The sequence below is a fragment of the Tenrec ecaudatus genome, chromosome 12 (assembly GCF_050624435.1).
Source record: "Tenrec ecaudatus isolate mTenEca1 chromosome 12, mTenEca1.hap1, whole genome shotgun sequence".
NCBI lineage: Eukaryota > Metazoa > Chordata > Mammalia > Afrosoricida > Tenrecidae > Tenrec > Tenrec ecaudatus.
In genome coordinates this window covers 108,092,709-108,107,889 of record NC_134541.1, presented here as the reverse complement: position 1 = coordinate 108,107,889, position 15,181 = coordinate 108,092,709, and the positions used below count along the sequence as shown (strand labels likewise).

The 15,181-nt window shown below is 45.1% G+C and overlaps 1 protein-coding gene and 1 pseudogene across 1 annotated transcript; one reads left to right on the top strand and one right to left on the bottom strand.

Annotated features, from left to right (window-relative positions):
* Nucleotides 1-1,278: 1,278 nt before the first annotated feature.
* On the bottom strand, nt 1,279-5,019 carry LOC142422789 (heterogeneous nuclear ribonucleoprotein A1-like; annotated as a pseudogene).
* Nucleotides 5,020-9,605: 4,586 nt separating this feature from the next.
* On the top strand, nt 9,606-10,547 carry OR2C1 (olfactory receptor family 2 subfamily C member 1). Its single transcript, XM_075564384.1, has one exon. It carries the CDS (start codon nt 9,606-9,608, stop codon nt 10,545-10,547), a length of 942 nt encoding a protein of 313 aa, XP_075420499.1.
* Nucleotides 10,548-15,181: the final 4,634 nt, after the last annotated feature.

The window sequence follows — 15,181 nt, the reverse complement described above, 5'->3', positions numbered from 1 at the left end:
CATACTGCAAGTTCCTAAGGGCAGGAACTATATCCCACATGCCTAGGACATTGTAAACTCCAGTAGCCATGGAATCAACCCCAACACAGAGTAAAATTGTGCTCTGTAGGGTTTTCAGTAGCAGCTCTTGTGGAAGTAGACCCCCAGGCCTGTGTTCCAAGGCATCTCTGGGTGGATTGGAACCTCTAACCTTTCAGGGGTCAGCTGAGTGTGCTAAAGGTGCACACCACCCAGACACTCCTGGAACATATCAATATGCAGTACATATATCTTTTTTTAATCATTTTATTAAGTGCTCATACAACTCTTATCACAATCCATACATACGTCAATTGTGTCAAGCACATTTGTACATTCATTGCCTCATCATTCTCAAAACACTTGCTCTCCACTTAAGCCCCTGGCATCAGGTCTTCATTTTTTCCCCTCCCTTCCCACTCCCCCCTCCCTCATGAACCCTCGGTAATTTATAAATTATTATTTTGTCACATCTTTCCCTGTCCAACGTTTCCCTTCACCCACTCCTCTGTTGTCTGTCCCCCAGGGAGGAGGTCACATGTAGATCCCTGTAATCGGCTCCCCCTTTCCAACCCACCCTCCCTCTATGCTCCGTTTCACTACTCACACCACTGGTCCTGAAGGGATCATCTACCCTGGATTCCCTGTGTTTCCAGTTCCTATCTGTACCAGTGTGCACCCTCTGATCTAGCCAGACTTGCAAGGGAGAATTCGGATCATGATAGTGTGAGTGGGGGGAAGCATTTAGGAACTAGAGGAAAGTTGTATTTTGCATCATTGCTACATTGCACCCTGACTGACTTGTCTCCTCCCTGAGACCCTTCTGTAAGGGGATCTCCAGTGGCCAACAAATGGGCTTTGGGTCTCCACTCTGCACTTCCCCCTCATTCACTATGGTAAGATGTTTTGTTTTTTCTGATGATACCTTATTCCTGATCCCTTTGACACCTCGTGATCACACAGGCTGTTGTGCTTCTTCTGTGTGGGCTTTGTTGCTTCTGAGCTAGATGGTCACTTGCTTACCTTGAAGCCTTTAAGACCCCAGATGCTCTATCTTTTGATAGCCGGGCACCATCCACTTTCTTTGCCACATTTGCTTATACACCCATTTGTCTTCAGTGATGGAGGTGAGCACACAATGATATGATGTTTCCTTTTTTTTTTTTAAAGACATTTAGCGTCATGATCAAACTATTACATTTAGCAATCAACAGCATGGGTGCAAAAGAAAAAAACGAAAAATTACATTAAAATCCCTTGTTGGAATGCTTTACACTTTCCACAGAACAGAAACTAAAATAACCTGCTATGCAATTAGTCACAAACACAGTCCTCAAGTTCTTTTGCCCATATACATGAGTATTGTCTAAAACATGTCTTCTTTGTAGCAGCTAGGCCCTGCCACCGCTGTGCTTGGCTGAGTTCACAAATCTGTTGTAACCTGTAGCTTCCCTGTCACTTCTGTGGCTCTCCTCTCCTGCTAAGCTTTGTTTCCTGGTAGTCATTCAACATCTTCTGCCACTGCCATAGCTACTGCTACTGTTTGAACCACCATAGCCACCTTGGTTTCGTGGTTTGGCAAAGTATTGACCTCCACCACCATAAGGGCCAGAGCTTCTGCCTCCAAAGTTCCCTCCCTTCATTGGTCCAAAATTGGAAGATTGAGTGTTGTAGTTGCCAAAATCATTGTAGCTTCCAAAGTTGTTTCCATCATTACCAAATGCATTATAGCCATCCCCACTGCCACCATATCCTCCACCACCGCGGCTGCCACCAAAGCCACCACGTCCGCTGAAGTTCCCTCCTGACCAAAGTTGTCATTCCACCAAAAGCACCACTTCGGCCACCAGCGAAGTGTCCAGAACCGCTTCGACCTCTGTGGCTGGAGGAGGCTCTGGCCGTCTCTTGCTTCAACAGGGCTTTCTATACTTCACGGTGTGGCCATTCACAGTGTGGTGTTTCTGAATGACAGTCTTATCTACGGAGTCACAGTCATCCAAAGTCACAAAAGCAAAGCCTCTCTTCTTGCCACTGCCTCGATCCATCATGATTTCAATCCCTTCAATTTTCCCATACTGCTCAAAATAATGTCGTAGCGGGTGCTCTTCAGGGTCTTCCTTCATGCCACCGACAACTATCTTTTTCACCGTGAAATGGGCGCCCGGTCTTTGCGAGTCTTCTCGTGGTTCCACGGCTCTGCCATCTACCTTGTGTGGCCGTGCATTCATGGCCGCGTCCGCCCCTCCACAGTGGAGGAGGTGACAAACCGAAAGCCTCCGGAGCACTTGGTGTTGCATCTCTCATCACCACACCGTCCGTAAGGGGCTCCCATTGCTCACTGGCTCCGCAGACTCTCGTCTGTTGTTTCAAAGCTCAATCCTCCGATGAAGAGCTTCCGCAGCTGTTGGGCTCTTTAGGAGACTCTGACTTAGACGTGACGGCGAAGGGGAGAGAAAGCCCCAACAGTGCTTCCTCCGCGGCGTCCACAGCAGAAAGGAGTAGGCATGCCACTGTGTCCCGACTTTTCTTTCTTTGATGCCTGATAACTGATCCCTTCGGCACCTTGTGATCACACAGGCTGGCGTGCTTCTTCCACGGGGGCATTGTTGCTTCTGAGCTAGATGGCCACTTTTTTACCTTCAAGCCTTTAAGACCCCAGATGCTATTTCTTTTGATAGCTGGGCACCATCAGCTTTCTTCACCACATTTGCTTGTTCACCCACTTTGTCTTCAGCGGTTGTGTCGGGAAGGTGAGCATCATAGAATGCCAATTTGATAGAAGAAAGTATTCTTGTATTGAGGGAGCACTCAAGTGGAGGCCCAATGTCCTTCTGCTGCAGTAGATATATTTTAAATAAAAAAATGAGCAGGGGAGGTATTAAACTTTACAAGGCTGTGTGTGATAAACACAGGTGTCAGATGACCTCCGAGAAGAAAGCAAACACTTCCAACTCAATTGGGAGATCTGTTTCATGGTCCATACCTAATTATTTTCTGCTTTGAATTTCTTGTTGAAACCATGTGTTTTGTGTGAAACGTTAAAGAAAGTTTTGAAATTTGTATGAATCTTGATTATCTATCCTCAGGGGTCCCTGGTGCTGAGGCTGGTAAGATGAGGCCTGTTTCTTCAGAGCCACACAGCTCTACAGATCCCCGCCAGTAAAGGTGGGGTGCCAGCTTCCCACTAAACACCAAAGGTGGAAAGTGTAGGTGGTTACTGTATGTACTATCAGCCATACAAGGGTTAACCAGTAATGGCATCAGCTGAACAAATCACCCAGGGTTACCGTTTCCTCAACTGGCAAAGAAAACAACAGGGACGCCAGGGGATCTCTGAGGAGTCTTCAGTACTGGTTTTTTGTTGTTCATTTTCATTGTAACTTAAAATATTTTCGTGAACCTAGCATTTATCATTTAAATTTATAAGAGTATAAAGATGATGTACATTCATGGTCAAACAACACACATACATCAAGTGTGAAAAATAAATTAAAAACTTCTCATTATTAGCTCCTTCCCTCACTCCCAGGGGAACCCTGTGTCCAATTGGTTACGAGTTGGACTGCAACCTTCAAGGTCACCAGTTCTAAACCACCAGCGACTCCTTGGAGAAAGACTAGGCTTTCTACTCTCATAATGCTACAGTCTCAGAAACTCACAGGGTGGGAGGGCGAGGGAGAGTGGGGGGAAAAGGGGAGCTGATACCAATGGCTCAAGTAGAAAGAAAATGTTTTGGAAATGATGGCAATATATGTACACATGTGCTTGATACAATAGATGTATGGATTGTTATAAGAGTTATAAGAGCCCCCAAGAAATGATTTATTAAAATTAAAAAAGAATAAAATAAGTGTTTTTTAAAAGGGAATTCTACCTTGTTCTAGAACGTGCTGTGATTCGGAATCACTTCCCAGCAGGGAGTTCTCTGATCCCCATTATGAGCTAGTCCTTCCTGGGGTTACTTGCAGCCGAGTTCTCCGAGACAGCCCATCTTTGAACAGCCTTTGGAGTTTTGTCTTTTACAGATGTCCTACGGTTGTCGCAGGTAGCTTTTTTTTCCGACGGGCCTCTGACCCTGAACGATATCTGTGTGCCTGTCCTTCAGGCACTGTTGTTGCGCGATGGCTCCTCTCTTGTGTATGGCTGGGCGAGTCTCCGTCGTCTGGACGCACCGCGGTGTGGCCGCTTACAGCTGGTTTGAGGACATCTTGGTTGCTTCTAGTTTGGGGAAGAATGGATAAAGCTGCTGAAACATCCCCGCACAAGTCTTTGTGGGTTTTTTGGCTTTAAAAAGTTTTTAAAAGACCATTTTATTTAGGGCTCTTAAAGCTCTTATAAGAATCCATACATCAGTTTTTTCAAGTACAATTGTACGTATGTTGTCATTATTTTATAAATATTTACCTTTTTAAAAAAATCATATTGGGGCTTCATACAACTCTTATCACAATCCATCCATCCATCCATTGTTTCAAGCACATTTGTACATTTGTTGCCATCATTGTTCTCAAAACATTTGCTTTTAATTGAGCCTTTGGTATCAGCTCCTCATTTTTCCCCTCCCTCCCCACCCCATGAACCCTTTGTAATTTATAAATTATTGTTATTTTGTCATGTCATATACTGTCCAGTGTCTCCCTTCACCCACTTTTCTGTTGTCCATCCTCCAGGGAGGGGGTTCTATGTAGATCCTCGAAATGGGTTCCCCCTTTCTACCACACCTTCCCTCCACCCTCCCAATATCAACACTCTTCTCACCACTGGTCCTGAAGGGATCATCCATCCTGGAGTCCCTGTGTTTTCAGTTCCTATCTGCATCAGTGTACATCCTCTGGTCTAGCCAGAGATTTTTGTGTGCACATGAGTTTTTGATCCAGTTTAGGAAATATTTGGGAATAGGCCTGGGGGGGTCGTATGGCAGCTCACCGCATGAGCGAGCCTGTGCTCAGCTTCACAAGGAACTGCCAGGCTGGCTCCCAAAGTAGTTACCGCATTTTGCATTTTGTGACTGTTTCTGGAATGAACATGGCTTTGAACTCAGCAATATTGGGAGTTACTCATCTTGTACGATATCGAATGACCTAATCAGGTCACCTTGCATAGATGTATCCAGAACCCTTTTATAAGTTATTGATTTTCACAGGGGATGGTTTTATACACACACACACACACACACACACTCACACATATGATGGCCAGAGATAATGAGTTGCCTACACACACAATAGAAAATAAAAATTAAAAATAATAATAATTAAAAAATAAATAAAAGAAAATAAAAATAAATTTAAAAATAAACTACAAAGGCTTTCAGACAATGAGTCAAAAGTACTAGTTGCTTTTAAAAAAAACTAAAACTAACTTCCTATGCTTAGATAAGGAGCCCTGGTGGCATCATGGGTTAAGCGATAACCTGCAAACCAAAAGGTCAACAGTTTGAATCTACCAGCTGCTCGTCAAGAGAAAGATGAGGCTATCTGTTCCCATAAAGACATATAAACTCAGCAACACTGCTCTGCTCTGTCCTAGCAGTTTGCTCTGCATGGTGCTCCACGCAGGGCGGCAGGGCAGGCAATGCATGGCCTGTCTCTGCCTACTAAAAAAAGCGATTGTTGGAGTTACGATTGCTCAGTGAACTCAGTCACCCCGTCTGCTGTATAAATGTACCTCAGAAAGTCTGAGAAGGGCTTCCAAAAGTTGACAGGAAAATGGAATTTTTCCCATGAATGGTTTGAAGCCTCCTCCTATGGTATAAAGCATAAAGAACAAAGTCTAAAGAACTAAGATAGTGTACAAGCACCGTGGAAAGAAAAAAAGGATCTAATTGGCAAGTATTTCATAAATGCACTTGTTATTGCTACTTCAATTAGTAGTTTGCATGTGGGAAGGGAGTTCAGCATGAGACACAGCTAGTTCTTCAGGGACAGTGTCTTTCCTGTGTCCTGGCCAGGCTGGCGCTGCGTGCTAATTGCCTGCGGGGTCGGAGAGGCCCCCTCGGGCTCTGCAGAATTAGCCAGTGAGCCAGACTTGACACAGGTCGACCAGCACTCCTCAGAGGACCAGGACCAGCCCCAGTATTAAAGCTTCATGACCCCAGCCCACAGGAGCACAAGGACAGCAGACACGGATTGAGGGGGGCACCCTGACGCCAAAGGTATATTTCCACAAATCGTGGGCTATCATTTCTTGTTGCAGAGTCCAGGGAGAGAGAAGCCAAGAGTGAAGGGAGATGGGAAAAGGAGAGAGAGAAGGGAATGTGTTCGGTGGCCTTTCCAGACCCGGGGCTTGCCGTCTGCCTGCAGGAGAAAGGGTGGAGGCCCTCGGGGTGCTGCTAGAGTCCCCAGGCCATTTGTAGAGAAGCTCATGGCCTGCCCCAACAGGGTGGAGTAGAGGCAGGAAAAAAAACCATCTTTTTAAAGTTGTTCAAGAACAAAGGGGAGTTTTAAAACAATGGTGTGAGAACTCTAATAAAATTCATCTCTAGTTTCTGATCTCACTGATAAGAAATTAGTAAGTACATAGAAACTCAGAATCCCTAGTGGGGACCAGGGGTGGGGGAGAAGGAAGGGGGGATGCTGGCTTAGTGGGGGCACTGAGTTTATGCCAAGGGAGGAGGAATTGGAAAAAGAAGGCAAGGATGGTCGCAGAGCTGGAAGAACATTGTCACTGTCGCTGAATAACTGTCCCTGCCAGGGGATGGAAAATGTGTGTGTTTGTGTATATTTTCAGTACATGCACATGCATTTTCAAGTTGGCAAACCTTTGTCTGGGTATAAGGATCCCTGGTGGTGTTTTGGTTACAAGTTAGGCTGCTAACTGCAAGGTCAGAAGTTGGAAATGACAAGTTGAGCCTCAGGAGAAAGATGGGGCTTTCTGTCCCATAAAGAGTGACAGTCTCAGAAACCCACAGGGGCGGTTCTGCCCTGTCCCTTAGGGATTCTGTGAGTCAGCATCGGCTCGATTTTGGTTGTTTTGTGTCTTGGCATAACGGGTTAAGCATTGGGCTGCTAACTGAGAGGCTAGCAGTTCAAATCCACCAGCCCCTCCGTGGGAGAAAGATGAGGCTCTGCTTCTGTAAAGATGACAGCCTTGGAGACCCTCTGGAGCAGTTCTATTCTGCCCTGCAGAGTCCCTATGAGTTAGAGTCGTCAATGGAGGTGGGCTTATTTGTTGTTGTTTTCATCCCTGCCTTAAGCTGTGAGCTTTATGTAGCAGGAAGTACATCTCGATGGACTCAGAATAAAATGTGTGTGTGTGTGCGTGTGTATGCGTGCTCAGGAGTTGGAGGTGGAAAGTCAACTATAGAGTAGTTCAAACGAAAGGTTGGCAAATCTTCCCTGTGGAAGGAACATTTGGGGGCATGCAGCCTGTCTGGGAAACAGAGCCTCAAGGAAAAAGAGATTGGGCAGATGTCAGTACAGCCTCATGTCTCCCAGCAGACAACACTTTCAACCATCCCTTCTTTTTCTCTTGCCACAAAAGCCCTTTGTCTTTTGTCATCCTGAGACCTCAAGATGTCCCATCACAACCCCCCCGGCTCTGTAGCTGCGTCTGTTTTTCACAGACAAGGAAGCACTGCCCAGCAAACCCTCATCTTTACAAGCCCATCATCATCATGAAGCCAATAACGAAGCAAAAACCCTCCCTGTAACCACTTTCCAAAGCCAAGCTTAATGCCGCCACTGCCCTCCATGGCGTCTCTGTTTCCTCCTCCTCCGGAGACTGCAGTCCCCACATAAATCTGAATTTAAATTAAAATACGGGGATACACAGCGGGACATATACCAATTCAACAGTTGTCCATGTCAATGGCATTGAAGACATTCTTTCTGTTGTGCAGCCATCCTTACCCCCTTTTTTTTAGCTGTTCGATTAGCATAAGCTCACTGCCCCACTGAGGTTCCTATCTAATCGTCTGAGCTGCTCTCGTGAATTTGATTCCGTGGCTCTGAAAAAGAGCGTAATATTCAAGGCAGACATTGTGTCCTAGTTATGCAAAACTATTGTTTGTTTTTAAGATGACTTCAAGGGATATATTTTGCTTACGGTTTAAAAATGGTACCAAGAGATAGTGTCACAGGTCCACTCAGGTTCCACAGCGACAAAAATCTAGAGTCCATGAGGATTTGAAATTCTGTACCATATTTCTCCTGTTTTGATCTTCTATGGAATCATTGATCAAAATGTTCCGTGACATTCAGCTGAACATCATGCTGTTTTTCTAGTCTCGTGGCAAAGGAGGTTCAGGGAATCCAATGTCTTTCTCAGTCTAATATTAAAGCAAGGTTTGAATTCTGAGAACATGAACCACCAGGTGGAGGTGGGGCCAACTCCTCAGAAGCAACCAACATGATAGGAAGATACTAACCTGGAATACCAGACTTGCTGCACCTGGGTGTTGTGAGATTTAAGGGACAAATGGGCAGAAAACTGGGCAAAGGTGAGCAATTTGGCCAGGACTCCCTGGAAGAACCAAGTCTTGGCTGTTTTGCTCAACATTCTGAACTTTCCATTGAAAATACACAGGCAGAGGTGGAAACTACCTATGAACCATATGACAAGTTACTAAAAATCCTCTCGGGCCCCAAACAACCCTGCATTCAGGTGCTCTCATGCCTCCATTGTCCTATAAGTGATCCATCTCTAGAGTTCAATGCCAGGGGCCTTCAAAAAGGCTATGGCAAATGGGGTTAGGAGAAAATGCCATCTCTCCACAAACATTTTGAAGCTCCATCAAGCCGTTTTCACCGAGGTAGAAGTCAGTCAAAGATAGAAAAGGAAAGTCTAGTCCTAAAATGGGAAGCTGTTGACTCAAGAGGGCATGTCAGAGCAGCTAGAGCAGTGGTTCTCAACCTGTGGGTCACGACCCCTTTGGGAGTCAAATGACTCTTTCACAGGAGTCACCCAATTCATCACAGTAGCAAAATGTCAGTGATGAAGTAGCAACAAAAATAATGTTATGGTTGGGGGGGTCACCACAACGTGAGGAACTATATGAAAGGGTCGCGGCATGAGGACGGTTGAGAACCACTGAGCTAGATTCTTGGACTGAAGTTGCCAAACACCCCAAGCAAGCAAGGCTATCCCTTCAAGTGTGTGGTGAGCGACCCCATTCCTCTTCCGGGCTTGTGTCCTTCTGTAAAGGGTCTTTCCCCCTAATGCTAGCATCACTTGCGGATCCTACAGTAACCCAGTCCTCCTCACCTTTTAAGCAGTGGTTGAAAGGTGAGGTTCTGAGGTTCTACTACGATTGAGCAGCCCCAGAGGTGCTGCCTCCCAGAAAACAAACAAACCTCTCCTACACTAGCCTCACTGCTGATTAGTAGATGCTAAATCAAAGCACCTTGATCGTGCAGAGCAAACTGGCCCAGAGGGTGTCCAAAGCTGTCCATCTCTTGAGAAGCAGGTGGCCACCTCTATCTGCGGAACTCTTCTCCCCAAGAGGAATACCAAAGGACAGCCGCGAGCTACACGTACACCAGGTGTGCTCTGATGCAGGTCTGCCTAACCTAACAGCTTGTTCTCCGTTGGCTTCTTCTCCTAGCAGTTTTCCCTGAACCGTTGCCTCAAGGGACTGAGGACGCTCCATGATGGGAGCCACCAGCAATAGCTCCACAGACGCCTTCATTCTGCTGGGTGTATCTGACCACCCGCGGCTGGAGATCATTTTCTTTGTACTCATTCTCCTCTCTTACTTGATGACCCTCGTTGGGAATGCCACCATCATCCTGCTCTCCCACCTAGATGCCCGGCTTCACACACCCATGTATTTCTTCCTTAGCAACCTCTCCTCCCTGGACCTGGCCTTTACGACCAGCTCTGTCCCCCAGATGCTAATCAACTTATGGGGCCCAGACAAGACGATTAGCTATGGTGGCTGTGTGACCCAGCTCTACGTTTTCCTTTGGCTCGGGGCTACTGAGTGCATCCTGCTGGTGGTGATGGCCTTTGACCGCTATGTGGCAGTTTGCCGGCCCCTGCACTACACCACCATCATGAACCCTCGACTGTGCTGGCTGCTGGCTGCCATTGCCTGGTTGGGTGGCTTGGGCAACTCTGTGATCCAGTCCACATTCACTCTGCAGCTCCCATTGTGTGGGCACCGGAAGGTGGACAACTTCCTGTGTGAGGTCCCCGCCATGATCAAACTGGCCTGTGGAGACACCAGTCTCAATGAGGCTGTGCTCAATGGAGTCTGTACTTTCTTCACTGTTGTGCCCCTTAGCATCATCTTGATCTCCTACTGCTACATTGCCCAGGCAGTGCTGAAGATCAGCTCAGCAGAAGGACGGCGAAAGGCATTTAATACATGTTTCTCCCACCTGGTGGTGGTGTGCCTCTTCTATGGCTCAGCTATTTATGGGTACCTTCTTCCAGCGAAGACCAGCAACCAGGACCAGGGAAAATTCATTTCCCTTTTCTACTCTGTGGTCACACCCATGGTCAATCCTCTCATCTACACTCTACGGAACAAGGAAGTGAAGGGGGCACTGAGAAGGCTGCTGGGCAAAGGAAGGGAAGTGGGCTGAAAGAATGAAAACCTTCATCCATTATTTCCTGTTCATCTCTACACACTTTTTCTCATTGTCTCTCCGGCCAGGTGGACATGAGGCATACTAGCCCTGATAAAACCATTCCAGTGAAACTGAGGCATGCGCCCAACAACTGGCATATGGTTAGTGTTATTTGCAATGTTCTACACTTATTTACCAAACTATGTACTGTGTACTCCAGATAATAAGGCAGACATCTGTGTCCAGGTTCAGAGGTTATTGACCTAGTACATACTTATCTCACTGTCTCTGTTTATATAGCCTACGTGTTGCTAATCACAACTTATTTTTCTGGCGAATTTTGTACTTTTCTAGAGAAAGCAGCTCGAGTTGCAGTATCTTACTTATACAATCTCCCCATAACCCCATTAAATAAACCCAGGTATTATTGACCCCTGTGGAAACCCACATCATTCACTGTTGTGCACAAAGACCTATCCATCACTCTTTATTTATTCTTCTCAACAGTTGAGTCTGTTTCCCCATTACTTCCCTTCATGTAGTTTCCTGTCATTTTCTTTCCCCCTTTCTCATGTCCACAGCTTATTGCCCTTCTGACTCATCTAATGTGTGATAAGAAAGGTAGGAAAGGACAAATGCCTTTCTATTATAGCCAAAGAAGACTCCTTGCCATGCTTTATTGAAATAATCCCATGTAACAGTCCCAGGCATTAAATTTGATCCAGCATTTGGATATATTTGTCTGGTTCATCGATTCTAGAACTCTCAGAAATCCTTTAAGAAAGTTGAAAAGCCCAAGAAAAATCGAAAGCTCCAAGATCTAGTCTTTCACCCCAAAGTCCCTGGAAGTCAGTAATCGGCCCAGCCCACACTGACTCCCCTCGAGGAACACAGGTATTGGAATCAGAATGCCAATTTATAGTTGTGCACATTTCTAGAATTGCCAAAGGATGACGAACCCGCCACCGCATTTCACATCACAGGTTATGCTAAAATGAGAACGTTATTTGGCAACTACAAAAAGAAAGAAAATTAATGGGTTTTAGGGCTAATTTCAAACCAGTCTTCAGTTTTGAATCCCAAACAGCCAATATTTTGTATACAATAATGTTCAATAAATGCTTAGTGAATTGAATAAACAAGTCGCATGTGTCTCCCTTCTTCAGGTTGTTCCTGTTAGGTGCTGGTGGGTGGCTTCCTACCTGAGCAACCCTGTGCATAATAGCAGGAAGCCTTGCTCAGTCCTCCCCACCCCCTCCCCATCCATCTGTGTTTGCACTCATGGACTCAGCACCACCCTCCCCATCATTCTATGTTTCCACTCCTGCTCTCAGCACTACCCTGCCCATCCTTCTATGTTTGTACTCATGGGCTCAGCCACTGCGTTAACCTATCTCCTTGTGCATCTTCCCCTGTTCACCTGAGCCTCTAATTTACCACGCATAGATCCTTTTTCAGGAACAGTCTTTCCTGATCATATGTCCAAAGTACCCCAGTCAAGGTCTTACCATCCTTGCTTCAAGGAACATTCTGGCTGTATTTCCTCCAAGATAGATTTATTTGTTCATCTGTCATACTTTTAACATCAACACTGTGACTCAGATGCATCTATTCTTTTTCGGTCCTTCTTTTTCATGATAGGAACCAAATTTTTCAAGTGAGACAAGGTTTTGTGTCAATATGGCTAGATCAGGAATCTAAAAAGTTTGGCTGTAGAGGACCCCCCTATAGTATGGTAACACCGCAGTTCTCAACCTGTGAGTCGTGATCCCTTTGTGGGTCGAACGACCCTTTCACAGGGGTCATCTAAGACCACCGGAAAACAGATATTTCCGATGGTCTTAGGAACTGAGACACTGCTCCTCTATCCGTTTCCAGGCAGGTCTGCCTACATGCAGATATGCCCACCTACGAGTACCCAGTGTGAAGACTGTTACCCATGCTACACCATGCTTCAAGACAAAAGTTCATGTATTTGTCATTAGAAATAAATATTTCACAATATATCATTGTTTTGTGGTTAATCACTATGCTTTAATTATGTTCAATTTGTAACAATGAAAATACATCCTTCATATCAGATATTTACATGATGATTCATAACAGTAGTAAAATTACCGTGATGAAGTAGCAACGAAAATAATCTTATGGCTTGGGGGTCACCACAACATGAGGAACTGTATGAAAGGGTCAGGCATTAGGAAGGCTGAGAACCACTTCTAACATAATGTAAAGGGTTTGGGGAATGCAGCCTCCTTTCTCAGGTCGAAGCCCAGATGCAATGGAAAGGAAATTTCCTGGGGGGCAGGGAGTACCTGCTCCTATTTAAGTAGACTCTAGAGAGGTCTTTTTCACTTCTTGCTGGTCCAGATCTTGAATCGGGCTCATTGATTGCTATGTTCCCTGATGACTCTGGAACTATCAGAAGTCTGCGAGATTGCCGACTGACCTTGGATCCATTCCACTCTGCAAGCACAAGCCTGACTTGCTAACCTTTGGTTCATCTACCTCTGCCTCCACCAGCCTGTGTGGTCTTCCTGCTTCCTGGTTCATCAGCCATGGAAGCTACATGTGTGTGGACAAGCCTCCAACTTGACATCTGACCCATGGATTTGAACCAGACATGGACTTCTACAACTGTGTGAGCCACTTTCTTGATCGAAAATTCATTCTGTGTGTGTGTATTTAATCACTGCTTTTGCTTTCTAGAGAACCTAGCCTGGCACAAAACCATTCCCATGTTTGCCAGTATGAGCTCGTTCTACTGCTTGGACAACACTGGAAAACAATGGCAGATGTCCTCTTTTCTCATCTTTCCCCAGAGACTTGTCTCCAAAGGCATCTCATTACACTGTTCTGTCCTAAGTTGGGGTTTTTTTTGTTATTGTTGCTGCAGGAAAAAAAAACTCTATTTTCTCAGTTCTCAGCAATTCTAAGGTATGTCTACAGATCAAGTCAATCGATGGCGCTGTTCTGGTGAATTCATGAAAGTCCAGAACCTCACAATCTCAAAAATTTGATTATCAATGCACTCAGATTAGATCCAGTTCTCTAGAGGTAGATTCACAGTAGTGAAGCTCCTAAAAGCTATAAACCAGAACTGCAGTCGGTTCATGTATAAGAACCACAGACATTGAACAGTCATCGCCTCCAGACAGTTCCTGTAGGTGGGAAAGTGAGCAGAAAAAGAGATAGGGATTCTTGAAATATTTTGGAGTTCTACAGAGTTTCCCTCTAGGAAAAGAAGTGACATTTGGGCTCTAATTTATTTTTACATAAATAATGTACATGTTACATATATCTTCGCAAACCGCACAACCCTCTCACAAGTAATGTCCTATGTGTTCTGTGACTGTGATACTGGATGCACTTACTTAGGTATGTTATATTTTAAAATATGGTAACTTTTATTAAAGGAGTGATGAGAGATGGGAAACTATAAAGGAGGGGAAAACCCTAACTGACCGTCATTGAGAAGTGTGTGTTTCATGGCAGTCACATATGACATCATCAGCACACTTGTGTTCATGTTCTATTTTCTTCCTCTTTTTTAAAATACTTTTATTGGGGCCTCTTACATCTCTTATCACAATCCATACATTCATCCAGTGTGTCAAGCACATTTTCACATATGCCGCCATCATCATTTTCAAAACATTCTTTTCCCACTTGAGCCCCTGATATCAGCTACCCATTTCTTCCCCCTCCCTCCCTTGTCCATCCTCCCTCACAAACCCTCAATAAATTACAGATTATTATTTCCCTATCTTACATCATCCTCCATCACCCCTCACCCACTTTTCTGTTATTCATCCCCCTGAGAGGGTTCTAGATTGATCCTTGTGATCTATTCCCCTTTTCAACCCCCACCCCCAACCATCCCTTAATCCTACTGGTATCTCTGCTCTCATTGTTGGCCCTGAAAGGTTTATTTATCCTGGATTCCCTGTGTTGGGGGCTCTTATCTGTAGCAGTGTGCATGCTCTGGTCTAATCTGATTTGTAAGGTAGAATTGAGGTCATGATAAGTGGATGAAGGAAGTACCAAAGAACTAGAGGAAAGTTGTGTGTTTCATCAGTGCCATAGTTCATTGTGCCAGCCTGGCCGATAAACACAAGTATGATTAACTGAAGGGCAGAGGGATAAATAGCTCAGTGAGCCTCACCTTGCTTGTTCTGTGCCTCAGTTTAAAGGGGTACACTACCTGTGGGATGCCTAGCCTGTGGACTGTGTCGCTGTAAGTTGAGGTCCCTTTAAGCCCACATGATTGGAATGTTCATCTCTGGAGCTGGGGACCGACAGATGATGACAGTTGGGGACCTGCCTTGCTGTTTGCTGCCTGGATATATATATAGCCCAGCTCTCTCTACAGAAGGGGACTGGCAACTAGCGGCTCTCAAGCCTTAAAGGACTGCTAGTGTCTTGCTGCTTTATAATTTAACTGTTAATTTCTTGTATTATCTATCTGTATATAATTTAACGGTTTATTTCTTGTATTATATATCTATATTTATAAATTTATTTTTATATAATTACTAGCAATCTGGTTTGTCTTCTAGAGAACCCTGTCCAACACAATCGGTGCTATGCTACACCCTAACTGGCTCATCTCTTCCCTGTGACCCCTCTGTGAGGAGATGTCCAATTGT